This window comes from Ornithorhynchus anatinus, chromosome 5, assembly GCF_004115215.2.
Source record: "Ornithorhynchus anatinus isolate Pmale09 chromosome 5, mOrnAna1.pri.v4, whole genome shotgun sequence".
In the NCBI taxonomy this organism is placed as follows: Eukaryota; Metazoa; Chordata; class Mammalia; order Monotremata; family Ornithorhynchidae; genus Ornithorhynchus; species Ornithorhynchus anatinus.
This window is the reverse complement of record NC_041732.1, coordinates 15,410,669-15,427,549: the sequence shown is the minus strand read 5'-3', so window position 1 is coordinate 15,427,549 and position 16,881 is coordinate 15,410,669. Positions and strand designations below refer to the sequence as shown.

The window sequence follows — 16,881 nt, the reverse complement described above, 5'->3', positions numbered from 1 at the left end:
AGGGAGGAAGCGTCTAGCTGGAGGAATGGTATGAGCAAAGGGATGGAGAGGAAAAACTGAGAGTGATTTAGAAGGTTGGCTTGGGATGGATGAAGGGTAGAGTTTGAAGCTTAACTGTAAGGTGATGTGTTGCTGTTTTTCATTCTAAGTGGCACCAGAATCAAGAAGAGGATTTGGAGGAAAAGGCAGATGGGGGTGGAGTGAGTCTTCAAGAAGATGATCTCTCCACAGTATAGAGTTTAGATTGGGCAGGGGAGAGGCTGGAGACTGATAACACCAATCTAGCCACGATTGGACAAGAACTTTTATCAGCGTGCAGGCTGTTTGGGTAGAAACATATCTGGAATTATTTTTTATACTTATTTTTACTAATGTCTGTCTCTCCCTCTAGACTGGAAGCTCACTGTGAACAGGGAATTTGTCTGTTTATTGTTGTAATGTACCCTCCCAAGCTCTTAGTACCGAGTTCTGCACACAGTAAGTGTTCAAAAAATACAAGTGACTGAATGACAATGAAGGGGATTAGTGATCAGATTTATGAAGTACCGATAGGGAGCAAAGCAAAGTGCAGGGGAGAAGAGAATCCGCCCCTGCTGCTCATGACACCTGTTGAAGGAGCCCAAGAAGAAGCATTTCAGTAGTGCCAAAGTACTGGGAGCCTGCAGCAAGACAGCAGAATCAATTCCACTTCTCACTTGCCCCAGAAACTGTGACCCCACTCCCTCGACTCCAGCCCTGGCATGAATTTGTGGGTGAGGCAAAAGAGAGAGTTGCTGGGTGGGAAGGCTTGGTTCCTGGTGGAATAGTGAGGCCAAAGGGATAGTGGAAAGGGCACATATCTAGAAGTAAGGAGAGCTAGGATTTGGATTCAACTCTGCCACTGGCCTGCTCTGAGATTCTTGGCAAGTCACTTATCTTCTGGGCGTCAATTTCTTCATCTGTAAAATGGGGATAAACTAGATTGCGAGCTCAGTGTCCAATCTCATAACTTGGCAACCCCCCAGCACTAAGCACAAAGGAAGTTCTTAATAGATGCGGTGAAAATAAAAGATAGGTGGACGCTCCTGGCCGAGGTAACCCACAGGCGGTAGCCACATCTCTGATCCCTTGAGGGGGGCCTGCAATTCCTGACCATGTGGGAAGAGACCAGTTGGTGAAATGGCCCAACACGAGTCCTCTGTGAGATCTCGTACACATGAATGCCACAGCAAACCCAAACAGAATACTCTGTGCTGCAAATATTGCCTACACACATATACACACACCTCAAATCCCCCCCAAATCCCTACCTCCCATGCCTGTGAGTGGAACAGGTCCGGGCCAGAGCCGAGAACAGACCGTTCAGTGGAACAGTGACTTGTCTCCGGAGGCAGATGGAGAGATTTTCTCTTCCGAGAGCTGAGCCTTTAGAGCTGTGCAGCACTGCAGATCCATTAGACTGAGATTACTCACTAACAAAGGAATGAACGGTCCAGACTCAATTGGCTTGCTGCTTAAAAATACCATCCCCATCAGCCAAAAACAACTGGGAAACATGTCTATGTATGGAGTATGTAAGGAAACAGCTCGGGGACATGGTTTGGGGATCATGACTCTATACAGAGAAGGGGGACAGTTCCCTACCTTCCCTGTCCTCTGAGTGTCAATGGGGATCACAGATACACCCAGGGCACCCTCTGAGCAGGGACCCATCTTGGATGGGGGAAAGGGAGAGAGGTCTGAGACCTGACAGCAACTTAGCCAATGTGACTATTCTGAGGGAAAGATCCACTTGTAATTCAAAGTTATCTTGAGAAGAAAATGTGGATGTGGCAACAGAATTCTTCCTCTTATGAGCAGGCAGTGACAAACAGGGGGAGGAGAAGAGGACTTCCAGGGAAGGGGGAAGTCTGCTCAAAGGGTTTTGTGAAGAAAAGAAGGAAAACAATTCAGAACCAGAAAACAGCAGCTTGTCACTGCTCAGGGTGTGCCATGAAAATGGAGGGGTCCCTGGTTTCTTTGGTATCGTGAGGAGAGGTCACACCTAATTTTGGGGACTCTTTCCCTTTTGGCCAAGCAGGCTGAGAGGAGGCTTGAGGAGGAAAATGGAGGAGTGTGCCAGAGGGGGAGAGGGGCTGACTAACTGTGCTGCTGGCTGTCTGGATCCCAGACCAGCACTCAGTTTGTCCTGGGAGAGATATGGGGGGAGGGACAAGCCAAACCCATCCAAAAAGAGCCTCTCCCAGTGCCGAGGAAACTCGTTCACTCTTTCTCAGATGGGAGCCTGGGGGCAGCATTGTGGGGAGGGGCTCGAAGAGCAGAGGTCTGGTTCCTTCCCCCTGCCACATCTGTAGATTCCAGTCTCCTCCGGTTGCTGGCATCTGTGCCATCTACACAGGCCTGGGTGGGACTCCCAAATCTGACTCAGAGGCACTAGGGCCTCAGAATAAGTCTTGGGCCAGAATCCCTGAAACCCCAACATTAGGGTGACCAGCAAACCAAGCGTTGAGACCCTCATGATGCCACATATGCTACACTGTCATGATATGCTGACATTGGTCCAATCAGCCCAAGCCAAGAGCATTCTCTGGGATTTCCCAACTATCCCACTTGCTCCAGAGTCCCGATCTTCGTGTCGGACCGGGCTTGACCAGACCAACTCCATTTTGTCGGTGGAGTCGCCATTAGCCCGAGGCAAGCACATCACAGCCACTGGGGTGGTCAGCAGATAGGTGGAGCAAGCCTCGACTCGGATTGCTGATAGCGAGCAGAGGGTCCCCAAAGGGAGGGAGTGGTGGACTGCTGATAGCAAATGCAAGGACTCCAAAAAATGGAAAGTGATGTGTCATCACAAGTACTGTCAGCAGAACCAGGATGTAACTTTTGGCTGATAGTGCTGATAACAAGGGAGAGGGTCCCCAGAAAGGTGGTATTCAACCACATCTGCCCCCATTAGCCAGAAGCCCCCAGCATGTCACCTACGTGGAAAGTCTCGATGAGCCAGATACCCTATAAAAGTTGGCACCCAAGAGACAGCTCTTTATAGCAAGGTGAGTGTAATGACGCGCGCCCCTACCCAGAGTGTGGAACACCAGCTCTGTGACTGTCAGTACTGGTAACACCAAGAGGAACCAGTGATGTGAGCAATGTGAGTAGCTCCTGCTGTTGACCTAGAATAGAGTTAGGTGTCCCTCTTTGGGCTGGAGCGTGCATAACTGACCTATTGATGCATCCCTTTAAGGGCATGGGACCTGGTGCTTAATTTGCTTCTGCAATTAGTGCAGTTGGACCTAGGTGAGGTTAGCAGGGTGCCCTGGGCCTCATTGTTATTCCTTCATTCGACTGTATCTATTGCGTGCTTACTGTTTGCAAAGCACTGTACTATGTGCTTGGGAGAGTACAACAGTAAACATTTCCTGCCCACAACAAGCTTACAGTCTGGAGGGGAAAGGGAATGGGGACTCATGAACCTCTGAAGCTAGCAGACTAGATTGCTACGAGAAGCAGCATGACATAGAGAATAGGGCACAGGCTTGGGAGTCAGAAGGTCATGAGTTCTAATCCCGCTTCCACCACCTGTTGGCTGTGTGACCTTGGGCAAGTCACTTTACTTCCCTGTGCCTCAGTTACCTCATCTGTAGAATAGGGATTGAGACTATGAGCCTCATCTGGGACAGGGACTGTGTCCAACCTGATTTGTTTGTAACCACCCCTGTGCTTAGAAGAGTGGCTGGCACATATTGAACGCTTAACAAATGCCATAATTACTATTATGGCTCCAGTCTGAGGTTGGAGCCTGAAGAGGGGACAGGAATCAGGTGAGGAAGTGGGGCAGAGTTTACCTAGTGGAAACGCACATCAGATGAGAGAGAGTGACAGGAGGGGGGTGGTTTCTCCTTGTAGGGGCTGGGTGGCATTGAGGATTGTTGGTGGAGGTCCTGGGCCCTCAAGATCATGAGTTCAGTTCTCATAATTTTGCTGTCTATTAAGGACTCACTATATGCTAAGCGTTTTATGGAATGCTGCAGATCAGATCTGACCCAGCTTTGTCTGGTGAAAAGAGCATGAGCCTGGGAGTGGGAGGCCCTGACTCTATTCCCAGCTCTAGCCCTTGTCTACCAGATGACCTTGGGCACATCGCTTCACTTTCCGAGTTTCAATTTCTTCATCTGTAAACCATTCAGTTCTGTACATCTGTACCCATCCTCCCCCACACTTGAACTGTGAGCCCCTGTGGGACAGTGATTGGGTCTGACCTGATTATCTGGCATCTACCCCAGCACTTAAGACAGTGCCTGGCACATAGTGAGGGCTTAACAAATACCACTGTTATTATTATCATCATCATTGTTATTAGAAAAATTGCATCCATAAGGTGAGGTTCCATGATAAACTCTCTCAACAGCCTTTTCCTTCTTTTCTACCCATTCTGCCTCTTTCATCCCTTTTCCTTTCATCCCCACTCTAACGCTAAACTCAAACCCGCTGCTTGCCTCCTCAATCCTCACATTCACCCCCACGGACATGTGCAGCCTATCACCATTAATGTCAACAGAGGGCCCGCTGAAGTTTGTTGAACTGAAATTTCATCATGTTGAATATATGGATCAATAGCTAGGGTTTGGATATATCTTCATTAGAGAGTGATTGTATTGAACTATGCCTGTTTCCCTCTCCCTGTACCCCACAAATATCTCTTTAACGCCTTCCTCCACGCAAATTCCCATATACGTGAGTCTCCCACATTCTCCAAATCTTTACATATTCATAGACTAGAACACCCCTTCAGCTGAGTCCCTCTAAGTGCCACAGTGAAACCACAGGCCAGAGGTTTGGAGGAAAGGATTAGAAATGGAAACATCCAGGACAGGGAAAGAATGGCCAAAAACAAACAAAATGGGGATCATCAGGGACAACTTCGGCCCACGTCAAGAGAAAAACATTCCTGGCAATGTGGCCTAGTGGAAAGAGCCCAGGACTGGGAAATCACCCAAAACAGAGAAATGCCCGCAAGATCTCCCTATCCCTGCTGAGCTGCCTCAGCTGGCCTGGACCCTCGAACATTGGCGGGGCAGAGAGCTGCCTGAGAACACTGAGATCTCTCTCTCTGCCAAGCTTCCTCAGCCGGCCCAGACCTTCGAACATCACCCAGGACAGAGTTGCCCGAGGACACTGAGCTCTCCTAACGAGATGCTATGGCCGGCCCAGGAAACTGAACATTCATTCATTCATTTCTATATATTGAGCGCTTACTGTGTGCAAAGCACTGAACTAATTTCTAGGGAGAGTACAATAGAACAATAAACAGACACATTCCCTCCCCACAATGACAACACCTGAATCATATAGATTTTGCTCCTGAACTGCTGCCATAGAGCCTTTCCTTCATGGCCCTCTCCTGCAGCCTGGCCTGAAACCATAGTAGAGAACACAGAACGGATAGGGCTGTCTGATACCCTGGACACAGTAAACGGGTTTTTTACATATCAAGAGCTGCCTGCCTTTACAGCAACCTAGCCTTCTGTTCACCCCTGAATATTCACCTTAACACTGTCCAGGACACTCATTCAATTCAACAATTTAATCAGAGATGAGGCAGTTATTGCTGTTGACTACATCACCTATAACCCTTAAACTTCTCTGACTTCACTAAGTGCCCTCAACCCCTTCCTTCCACTCTGACCATCCCAGTCCTCCCCTCCCAGCAGGACCCTCATCCCCCTCCTCCTCTTGCACAACCCCCAACCTCTTCCCCCACCCCATCCCTGTTATCCAATCCCACACACTCCCTCATCCCCCTTCCCCTGCACTACACCCCATCAACTCCCTCACAGCCAACATGAACCCACCCCTTGCAGTGTCCCAATCGCCCCCATCCCTCTCCCCACTCACAGACTCAGGCATTTGCAACCTATGGAACTCGGGCTCCATTATGGGGAAGCTTCCCTTCATCACTGACCTGTTCGGGACCCAATCACTGCTCCTCTCCACCATCACTGAAACCTGAGCCTCCCCAGATGATACTGTCCCTAATGCGCTTTCTAGAGGGGCCCTCATCTCCTCCCACTCTTCCAGATTCACTGTGAAAGGGGGAGAAGTTGGCTTCCTTCTCAGTACCCAGTGTCACTTTCACAGCATTCCAACCCTCTCTTTCCCTTCCTTCAAAGTCCATAAAATCTACCTATACCAGCCACTCCAGATACTAGTCAAGGTCATGTACCGCCTCACAAGCCCCACCTCCAACTTTTTTAATCATTTCCATATCCTTTTTCGCATTCCTTCTCTATTTCTCCACCCCTACATTGATCCTTGGGGAATTCAATATCCTTTTGGAGGGTCCTAATGACACTTCTACTGCCCGCTTTCTATTACTTCTTAATTCCACTGACATCCTGCTCTACCCCACATCAACCACTCACCAACTTGCACATACTTCGAATCTCATTCATTCATTCATTCAATAGCATTTATTGAGCACTTACTATGTGCAGAGCACTATACTAAGAACTTGGAATGTACAAGTCAGCAACAGATAGAGACAGACCCTGCCCTTTGATGGGCTTACAGTCTAATCGGGGGAGACAGGCAGACAAGAACAATGGCAATAAATAGAGTCAAGGGGAAGAACATCTCATAAAAACAATGGCAAATAAATAGAATCAGGGTAATCTACATCTCATTAAACAAAATAAACAAAATAAAATAAATAGGGTGATGAAAATATATACAGTTGAGCGGATGAGTACAGTGCTGAGGGGTGGTTCGGGAGAGGGGGAGGAGGAGAGGGAAAGGGGGAGAAGAGGGTTTAACTGCAGAGAGGTGAAGGGAGGGGTAGAGGGAGCAGAGGGAAAAAGTGGGGAGCTCAGTCTGGGAAGGCCTCTTGGAGGAGGTAAGTTTTAAGTAGGGATTTGAAGAGGGGAAGAGAATTAGATTGTTGGAGGTGAGGAGGGAGGGCATTCCAGGACCGCGGGAGGACGTGGCCCAGGGGTCGATGGCGGGATAGGCGAGACCGAGGGACAGTGAGGAGGTGGGCGGCAGAGGAGCGGACATGCGGGGGGGCAGTAGAAAGAGAGAAGATGAGCCGGGCAGCGGAGTGAAGAATAGACTGGAGTGGGGTGAGAGAGGAGGAAGGGAGATCAGAGAGAAGGCTGACACAGTAGTCTAGCCGGGATCTCTAGTCACTGTAAAGTCTTTATCCTCACCAATTCTGAAATCCCTCTGTCCAATCACAACCTTCTCACCTGCCTTCTCTCCTGCACACCTCCACCCTGCATATGTCCTGTTCCCACATAGAGACCTCCAATCTTTTGATCGATCCAATTTTCTCAAGTCATCATGCCCCATTTAGCCTCCATACCCAAACTACCTTCCCTTGTTGACTAAACTGATGCCCTCAATACCACCCTCTCTACTGAACTCAACTCACTCACTCCCATATCCCTTTGCTGATCTCATACCACTAAGCTTCAGCCCTGGATAACCTCACCATCCCAGTTCCTTTGCTCCTGTGGATGAGTTAGTCTGTCAGTCAGCTGAGAAGCAGCGTGACTTAGTGGATAGAGCATGGGCCTGGGAGTCAGAAGGTCATGGGTTCTAATCTTGGGTCTGCTACGTGTCTGCTATGTGATCCTGGGCAAGTCACTTCACTTCTCTGGGCCTCATTCACCTCATCTGTAAAATGGAGAACTTGGGAAAAGGGGGGATTTGAATCTGAGAACAGGAAGCAATCTCGCTGTGTAAGTTCATCCTTGGGTTTTGTAACTTTGGAATGTGAATCCTGAGAGATGTCATCCTGGAGACAGCACCCCTTGTCCACCCAGACTACTGACTCCAAATACACCACTAGGACACTTGGAGCGACTGAGTGATGGCTGCCCTCCTGCTCGGGAATGGACCACCTAAAAACTCTAATTTAAATATACTGATAGTCCATCCTTTCTCCCTTGAGCTCCAACCACTGCCTAGGCATTTCTTCATCAAAAGCTAGTCTAGAGAATGACAGAGAAAGAGGAGGAGGAGGAGGCCTGGGGAGAGTCCCATCATCATCATCATCATCATCATCATTATGGCCTTTGTTCAGCACTATATGTCAAGAACTGTACTGAGCACTGGGATAGATACAAGCACATCAGGTCAGATGCAGTCCCTGTACTACATGGGGCTCATGGTCTAAGTAGGAGGGAGAACAGGTATTGAATCTTCATTTCATAGCTGAGGAAACTTAGGAACAGAGCTGTGAAGCGACATGCCCAAGGTCACACAACAAGCAACTGGCAGAGCCGGAATTAGAACTCAGGTCTTGTGACTCCCAGTCCCATGCTCTTTCCACCAGGCCATACTGCTTCTCTTCTGATTTCACAGATGGGGAGATGGGATTCAAACAGGTTGAGTGGCTGGCTCTGAGGTCCCCTGGCTCATTAGCAGCAGCAGCAAGGAAAAACTGAATCCAGAACTTAGACTAGGCCATCCAGGACCCTGTCCCCTCCAAAAAGCCAACCCGAAAACACAGGCTTGATGGTGCCTAAACCCAGGTGAGGAGTGCACTTCTAGAGACTGCTCAAAATTCAAGACATCTGATTCAGCTAATCCACCACTGCCCCAATTGTTCCCACTCTACACTGGTGCAGTGGAAGGGATTCTGGGAAAAGGAAAGAAAAGTGTGAATATGTTTCCATTTAAAGCTTATTTTCTCTTAAAAGGCAGCCCAGGCTTTGCGAACCAAAACACAAATTTGAAACCCGATGTCTAAAGCAGTTCTTCAAACAACTAGAAATGGAAAATGGGAACGAAGAGGACTGAGCAGTCTACCTGCTTTGAGCAGATGGAACCCATGAATCTCTGGGTGTCAGTGGCGTGACAAATTCTCCATTCCTAGGAGTAGTCGGGACCGTACAAAGGAAGCAAACTAATAACCCTAAATCACCCGCTCCTTGCCAGGCACCCAGGACCCATAACTCAGGACCTTTCTGCGAACGAGGGGTGGATCCTTAGCTTGGGAACACTGACAGTCATTTTTCAGGAGCGATTTACAGTCCCGCTGCGACTGACCATCCACAGAGGCCCTCCCAAGGTATCAGAGAGAGCCAATTAAAGCCCGGCATGGCAGGAAATTATATCTGAAGTTATTCATTTGGCTTCCAGAGCTGCTTTATTCAACGGATAGTCCTTCAACTGACTGCACAGTGTATACTGGGCTTTTTACTATCTTGTTAAACCTACTCGGCTTTGCAGCTGTGTTTTCCTGTTCTATGCATTATTGTTTTTCCAGATGCTTAATCTGGGGGACATCGAATCCTCAGATTTTTGCTGAAGATGAATTGAAGGTTTCCCTGCTCTCACAGGCAAGAGAGGTTCTGTCTTACAAAATATGCTAATGGACATCCAGACAAGCCCATCTTCCATCACCCCTTTTTTCCATTCCTCCTTTTTTGAGAAATGCACCCGCTTAAGCAAGAATAATACTTTGAATAACAACAATCTCCTGACTCTGTAGAGCACTTGAACTTCCAAGATGCATTTGCATCAGGTATCTCTCATTTCATTCTCCCCAAACCCCTGTGAAGCAGGGATTATGGAGCCCGTTTTACAGAGGAGGCATTTGGGGGCCCAGGGAGGTTAATTGACTTTCCTGAGGCCACCCAGCAGGTCGGTGGCAGAACTGGGACTGGCATCCAGATCTCTGAACTCCCAGATCTGGCCACCAGACCCAGCTGGAAGAGGCCAGGATGTCCTACCAGCTGCTTTCTATTGAAAAAACCCACCTCTGCCCCATGCCTAGTGCGCATGCGCATACACTCTCTCTCTCTCTCTCTCTCAACGCTGTCTGCACCTGAAGGAAAACACCTTCCTCTCTAATATCCCAGGAACTGCCCTATCGTGTAGGGCTCAGCTGGCCAGAGAGAGCAGAATTCCTGCTCTATGGCAACCCCAGTCCACCGGGATTCTGTGCTGGCTGAGGAGGAGGAGTCCCTGAGGCTTCCAACCCTGCTCTCTGTGGGGGAATCTCAGGGAAGGACAGGGGCTGCAGGACAAGACCCACTAGGCTTCTGCTCCCCAAAGTCAGGGAACCTAGGCCTGTCCTGGTTCCCGTCCCCCAAGCAATTGAAGTCCAGTAACTCCAAGCAGCCTTCTCCTTTCCATTGCTCCCATCACTGAAGAGCAGAGTGGCTTAGTGGAAAGACCATAGGCTTGGGCGTCAAAGGACGAAGGTTCTAATCCCGACTCTGCCACTTGTCTGTTGTGTGACCTTGGGCAAGCCATTTCACTTCTCTGGGCCTCAGTTACCTCATCTGTAAAATGGAGACTAAGACTGTGAGCCCATGTGGGACAACCTGCTTACCTTTTATCTACCCCAGTGCTTAGAACAGTACTTGGCATATAATAAGTGCTTAACAAATACCATTATTATTATTACTGTGACCTCCTGAGGGGTCCACAGGTGCACAGTGGCCAAACCAGTTCTGTGAAAAAAAGCTAGGGATGGAGGGTTAGAGGGTCCTGCAACACCTTCTGAGGGCCCACCCTGTGCCTGAGTTTCCTCAAACACAAAATGGGGATTCAATTCCTGTTCCCCCTCCTACTTGACTGTGAACCCTGTGTGGGACAGGAACTGTAGCCAAGCTGATTAACTTTTATCTACCCTAGCATTTAAAACAGTACTTGACACACAGAGTACACACTTAACAAATACCATTAAAATATCCAAAATAATAATTAAAAAAACCTTTCTCAGATCCAGGTCTACAAGGGGCAAATACAAAGGTTCTCATTCCTCTTAGCCTGTGATGCCAGAGTGGGAGGGCTAGAAGAGTCACGGGGTGAACAGCCACTGGACTGCTCTAACAGTCCAGAACTTCTCCCTTTCTGCTCCTCCATCTAGCACTGGACTAATTACTCATCCCTCCCATCGCAGCTTGGCCCTGCCCCTTTCCCATAAAAGAACCTTATTTTCAGAACACATGAACATAGCACGTATTGTTTTCATATGGTGTGCCACACGACTTCTGGAACACATTGTGTTCCGAGGAAATTTCCACAGTTTACCCCAGACTTCCGAGGCCTCTTCAGATCTTCTGCCAAGATGGAAGGGGTTTGCTTTCATGTTTCTTTTTTTGACTTTTACCCTGGCATTCCGTATTGAGGGTAATGGATCCACAGTTCTGGAGAAGGCATTTACCACTCTTTAGTTAGAAGACTGGATTTTCCAGACACCCGGCTTTATCCCATTTGCGCTTTTCTGAATGTTTCCCTTACATTAAAACAAGCCGGGTCACTGATTTCTGGATTAAATAGGGCTATAAATTGTAGCCCCACTAAAATTCTATTGAGTTGAAAAGGCCCAAGGTTACGTAATACACAGTCATTATACCCTAAAAGTCCTGCCACAGTCCACATGCTTCAGAAATGGGAGCTATGTACATCTTAGTGTTGGCCAAGGGGCTCGAAACCTTTCGGAACTATGAGCGCAGGAGAGAGCCCTTCAATCCACTGAATCAGCGATTCCACAACTTGGAGTTCCCTGGCTGGTCCCCTCTCCATCTGGCCAGAGTGGGGGATGGAGCGGAGGACACACTGGGAGACTGGTTGGATTTTCCAGAAGGGAGTCATTTAAGCCAAGGCCCGACAGGTTTGGGGCTTCCACTGACCTGGTCGTCGAAACGATAGGTGAGGAACTGCTCTCCTGTTGTGTCTTCAAGAAAACTTCCCTGGGGAGAAAGGGCAAACTCCGGGAGGAAGTAAGCTCCTTGGGGCTGCTCGGCATTTGTCTGAAAGAGAAAACACAGCTGAGTTACAGGGCAGCTCCAGAGAACGGTGGCCGCCAGGTGGGCCAGGGGCACATCCCTTCCGGGAGAGAGGCATAAGGTGGAAGGAATGCCCAGGTCAAATTTTTGTCCAGCTCAAGTAGGAGTATTTACTGAGTGCACCAGTTCACTGAACTAAGAGCCTGGGAAATGCAAAAGGGGCACTTGACAACCCCTGCCCTCAGCATTATAGTTAAAGCACGGACCTGGGAGTCAGGAGGTCAGGGTTTCTAATCCTAAGTGGGCCACTTGTCTGCTATGTGACTCTTGGGCAAATCACTTTATTTCTTTGGGCCTTAGTACCCTCATCTGTAAAATGGGGATTGAGACTGCGAGCCCCTGTGGAACAGCGTCTGTGTCCAACCCTCTTTGCTTGTACCCTCCCCAGTGCTTAGTACAATGCCTGGAAAACAGTAAGCACTTAAATACCACAGTTATTACTGTCATTATCATTATTATTATTATTAATGGGGGAGACATGCATAGAAATATCACACATGCATAGATACACAAGAGCTGATGATTGACCTAAATAAGCACATAAGAGAAAGAGAGGGCTTGAAGCTTGATAAGAGCCTGGGTATTGATTACTAGTTGGGGAAGGCTTCAAGGAGGAAGTGGGGTTTTAGGAGAGCTTTGACGGTGGACAGGAAAGAGGTCTGTCAGAGAATGAGTTGGGGTCAGGGAGATCTAGGACCTGAGAATAGCGTGGGCAAGAGATCAGAGAGAGGCAAGACGAGAGAAAGGAAAAGTCAAATGGTGGGATTCAGGGAAGCAAAAAGTTCAAGCAGGGGAGCAGGTAGGGAAGAGAACTGAGAAGCAGCATGGTTTAGTGGACAGTGCATGCGTCTGGGAGTCAGAAGGTAATGGCTTCTAATTCCAGCTCTGCCATTTGTCTGCTGTGTGACCTTGGACAAGTTAACTTTACTTCTCTGGGCCTCAGTTACTTCATCTGGAAAATGGGGATTGAGACTTTGAGCCCCACATGGGGCAGGGACTTTGTCCAATCTGATTTGCTGGTATCCACCTTAGCACTCAGTACAGTGCCCAAATACTATAATTATTATTATTAAAGCCATAAAGCCAATGGGATAGGTTGTTGTTGTTTTTTTAACCTGATGCAGAGGGACAACCCAGTTGAGGGCTTTGAGGAGAGGACAAGCAACAGTGAGGAGTGTGGCCTGAAGGTCGGAGAAGCTGGAGGCAGGGAGGCCAGCAAAGGGACTCATTCAATACATTAATCAGTACCTGACAGGTGTTTGAATCAAGGTAATCGTCATGGAGGTGGAGAGGAAGGGATGGATCCCCGAAGTGTTTTTTACAAAAAAGTGGTGGGTTTTGGCATTCAACTGGGTGTCACATGTGAGGGCCGAATGAAGGTGGGAACCGAGGACAGTCCCAAGGTTGCAGCCTTCGGTCACAAGAGGATGGTGGTGTTCTCGATGAAGATGGGGAAGCTAAGAGGAGGAGGCAGTTTAGGGGAGAAGACGACACACGTTTCAGGAGTGTTTAGTTTGACATGCCGGCCTGCCAGTCAACAGGAACTGTCCAGGGGAAAGAGCAGCTATGGAACTGGGTAGCCGAGGGAGGTCTGGGAAAGCATCACATCGATTCAGGTGCTAGAATTCTGGCTAGTCCTCATCCTCTTGTCTGACTAGAGGCTCAGAAGCTAGGAAATAGAGAAAGTGACCAGATGCCGGCCCCACCTCCTGCTCTCAGCTGGCCTGTCTACATCGCCATACACTGGTCCTGGAGAGACAGCCAGAAAAGAGAAGTCCAAGCCCACTGACCTCCTGCTTTCTCCCTTGGCAGGGCTGGCCTGAAGCCATTCTCCCCAGGTAGGCTAGGGGCCAGCATTCCCCGGGAAGGAGCCTGGTCACTCTCCATCTCAGGGCTGAATGCTGGCCACCCAGTGGCCAAAGGCTAACCAACGAGCCTTTGTCTGATTTGGCCCCACTCTCTTTGCGTAACTTCAATACCTCCAAGATCAAAGTGGACATTTCATCCTCCTGATTCCTGAAGAGCATTCTATGAAGATGATCTATATGGTTCTTGGTAGGGTAGACAAAGGGAAAGAGGCTGGAATCTGAAAGACCAGAGTCAGTAATCTGTTCAGGAGATGGTGAGGGCTTGAGTCAGAGTGAATGGCTTAAAGGCTAGTGAAGAAGAGGCAGACCCACCAAACATGACAGGGGAAAAACCAGCAGGATTTAGAGGCCTTTAAGTATGGAAGGTGAAAAAAAGAGGCATTAGAAATGACATCCTGGTAGACAACTTATAGGACAATAAGGATAGTGCTGAGATCAACAGTGATGGACAGTTAGGAGAAGAGGACTTGGGGGGAAGGTGAAGAGGTCAGTAAAATTCCCAGCACCTCCACTCCAGTAACAATCATCTCACTGGCTTCAATGTTTTTCAGGCTGAGGAAATCTCACAGATGTCAAGTTAGTGCCTTGGGACTGCTCATCGGGACACACTCATGAGACCCAGAGCTAAGCAGTGTGACCTAGGGGAAAGAGCACAGACCTGAGAGACAGATGACCTGGGTTCTAACCACAGCTTGGCCATTTGCCTACTGTGTGTGAGACCTTGAGCAAGTCACTTCACATCTCTGGGCCTTAGTTTCCTCATCTGTATTCTCTCTCCCTCCCTCTTGGACTGAAAGCCCCCCCTGAGACAGGGACTGTATCTACCCCACCACTTTCCCAGTGTTCGGCACCTAGTAAGTGCATAACAAAGCAGCATGGCTCAGTGGAAAGAGCACGGGCTTTGGAGTCAGAGGTCATGGGTTCGAATCCCAGCTCTGCCACTTGTCAGCCGTGTGACTTTGGGCAAGTCACTTAACTTCTCGGTGCCTCAGTTACCTCATCTGTAAAATGGGGATTAGGACTGTGAGCCCCACGTGGGACAACCTGATTCCCCTGTGTCTACCCCAGCGCTTAGAACAGTGCTCGGCACATAGTAAGCGCTTAACAAATAGCAACATTATTATTAACAAATAGTGCGATGAGTACCACTTCCTGGCTCAGGGGCAGAATTTGGTGTCCGGGAGGGGCAGTCGTTGTTGAGGACTTTTGAGGTGTCTGAGCCAGTCTATTTGTCTCTAGGGAGGATGGCCTAAATGTTAACCTGTCCCCACATGCCAGGGAGTAGGGACCAAGGATCTCTGGAGCTGCGGCACCCCTCATCCCTACAACAGCCCAGCCCACCCTACAGTAGGCAAGACAGGGCAGGGAATCAGGCTGATGGGGTATACTTCTGGGGAAAATCAGCAAGAATTAGACAAACTGTAGACACAAAGATACGTAAAGTTTTCAAGTCAGCCAGCCAGCCAGCCAGCGAGTCAATATTGTAAACCATTTTCCACTAAGGGCTCAGGAAGAGCTGCTGAGTAGCGGTTCATTCTGGGGAGATCTAAGGACAAGCAAGCTGAGCTCCTCCATCGAAGTCAACTGCAAATTGAGTACATTCAATCATGACACCTTCCAGCCATGATCGGGTGTCAGAAGGACCTGGGTCTAAATCCAGCTCCATCAGTTGTCTGTTGTGTGACCCTGGGCAAGTCACTTCACTTCTCTGTGCCTGAGTTATCTCATCTGTAAAATGAGGATTAAGAATGTGAGCCCCATGTGGGATATAGACTGTATATCCAACTTTGTATCTACCTCAGTGCTTAGTACATTATTTGGCTAAACAAATACCATAAAAAAGGAGCAGAGGCCAGAGTTCCTCAGCTAAGGGAAACCTATAACCCCAGTAGTCACTTCTTCTCAGGCCTGCATGCAATTCAAAGACTCTTCTCCTCTTGGAGCAAGGTTAGACAGCTAAGTGACCAACGTCCCCATCTCCCAGTTCTGTCTTTCATCAGCCTGGGCCAAGTGGTAACCAGTGCTTCTATCCAGGTCCTCTCCTCCATCCAGCTCCTCGCTGACCTTACTAAAACAGCATGCCCTAGTGGAAAGAGCACAGGCCTGGGAGTCAGAGGACCTGGGTTCTAATCCTGACTCTGCCACCTGTCTGCTGTGTGAGCTTGGGAAAGTCACTTGAGTTCTCTGGGCCTCAGTTACCTTATCTGTAAAATGGGGATTAAGACTGGGAATCCTTGTGGGACAGGGACTGTGCCTAGGCTAATTAGCTTGTATCTACCCCAGTGCTTAGAACAGTCCTTGACACATAGTGAGCACTTCAGAAATATTATTATTATTATTATGTGCTTGGGAGAGTACAATAGACCAGAGTTGGTAGACATTCCCTGACCAAAACAAGATTACAGTCTAGAGGGGAAGGCAGACATTAATAAAAATAAATAAATACAATTATGGATATGTACATAAGTGCTTTAGGCCTGAGGGTGGGGTAAGTAAAGGGTGCAAATCCTAGTTCAAGGGTGCTACGAAAGTGAGAGAAATGGAAATGAGGGCTGAAGTGGGGAAGGCCTGTTGCAGATATATTTTTAATAAAACTTTGAAGGTGGGGAGAGCCTGAAAGTTTTTGTTCACATACAAAGACCACTCAGAGGAGAGAACCATTTACCCTTGAGCTGATTCAAGTGGCAAAACCTGGGTCCTTTTGGTCCCTACACTCCAAAAGACATGCACAACTGAAGTGCTTGACATTACTTCTTGGGACCTCTCTGGGAAGCTTGCCCAGAACCACTGACAGTGGGAAGGGGAGGAGTTGGGAAACAGCTGTCGTTCAGGGAAGGTTGGAGGCATAGCGATTGTCTGGATGACCTTATGAGGTTGTAATTAGTTTAGAGGATGCAGGGGTTGGGGGGAATCTTTCCCAAGGATCCTCACTGAGTCTGAATACCAGAAGGGAAAAAATCAAGGAGGGAGTCCTTTACTCCTAATTAATGTCTGATTCCTCTGCCACTCGACCAGCTCACTGTAGAAAAGATAGATGGTAAAGTTTCAGGGGCAGGGCACTGGGTAGAAGACTGTGAGCCAGCTCTTCAAGACTAACTTCCATTCTCCCTTTCCTGCAGCATCATCATCTACAGCAGAGTCAGTTCTAGAATGAGGGGACTGTGTTCTTGAAGAACTTTGCAAGAAGGAAAACTCACTTGTCAGGACTTGAATTTTGCCTGAAGCTGTGTGAT

General features: G+C 48.5%; 1 protein-coding gene across 2 annotated transcripts in view; it reads right to left on the bottom strand.

The window, feature by feature from the left end:
* Positions 1-16,881, bottom strand: part of ADAMTSL3 (ADAMTS like 3) — a 349,633-nt gene that overhangs the window by 290,685 nt on the left and 42,067 nt on the right. For both annotated transcript variants that reach the window (XM_029066196.2, XM_029066195.2), the window contains exon 3: positions 11,625-11,744. In XM_029066196.2, coding sequence (XP_028922029.1) covers positions 11,625-11,744 — 120 coding nt within the window. The remainder of the gene's footprint in view (positions 1-11,624; positions 11,745-16,881) is intronic.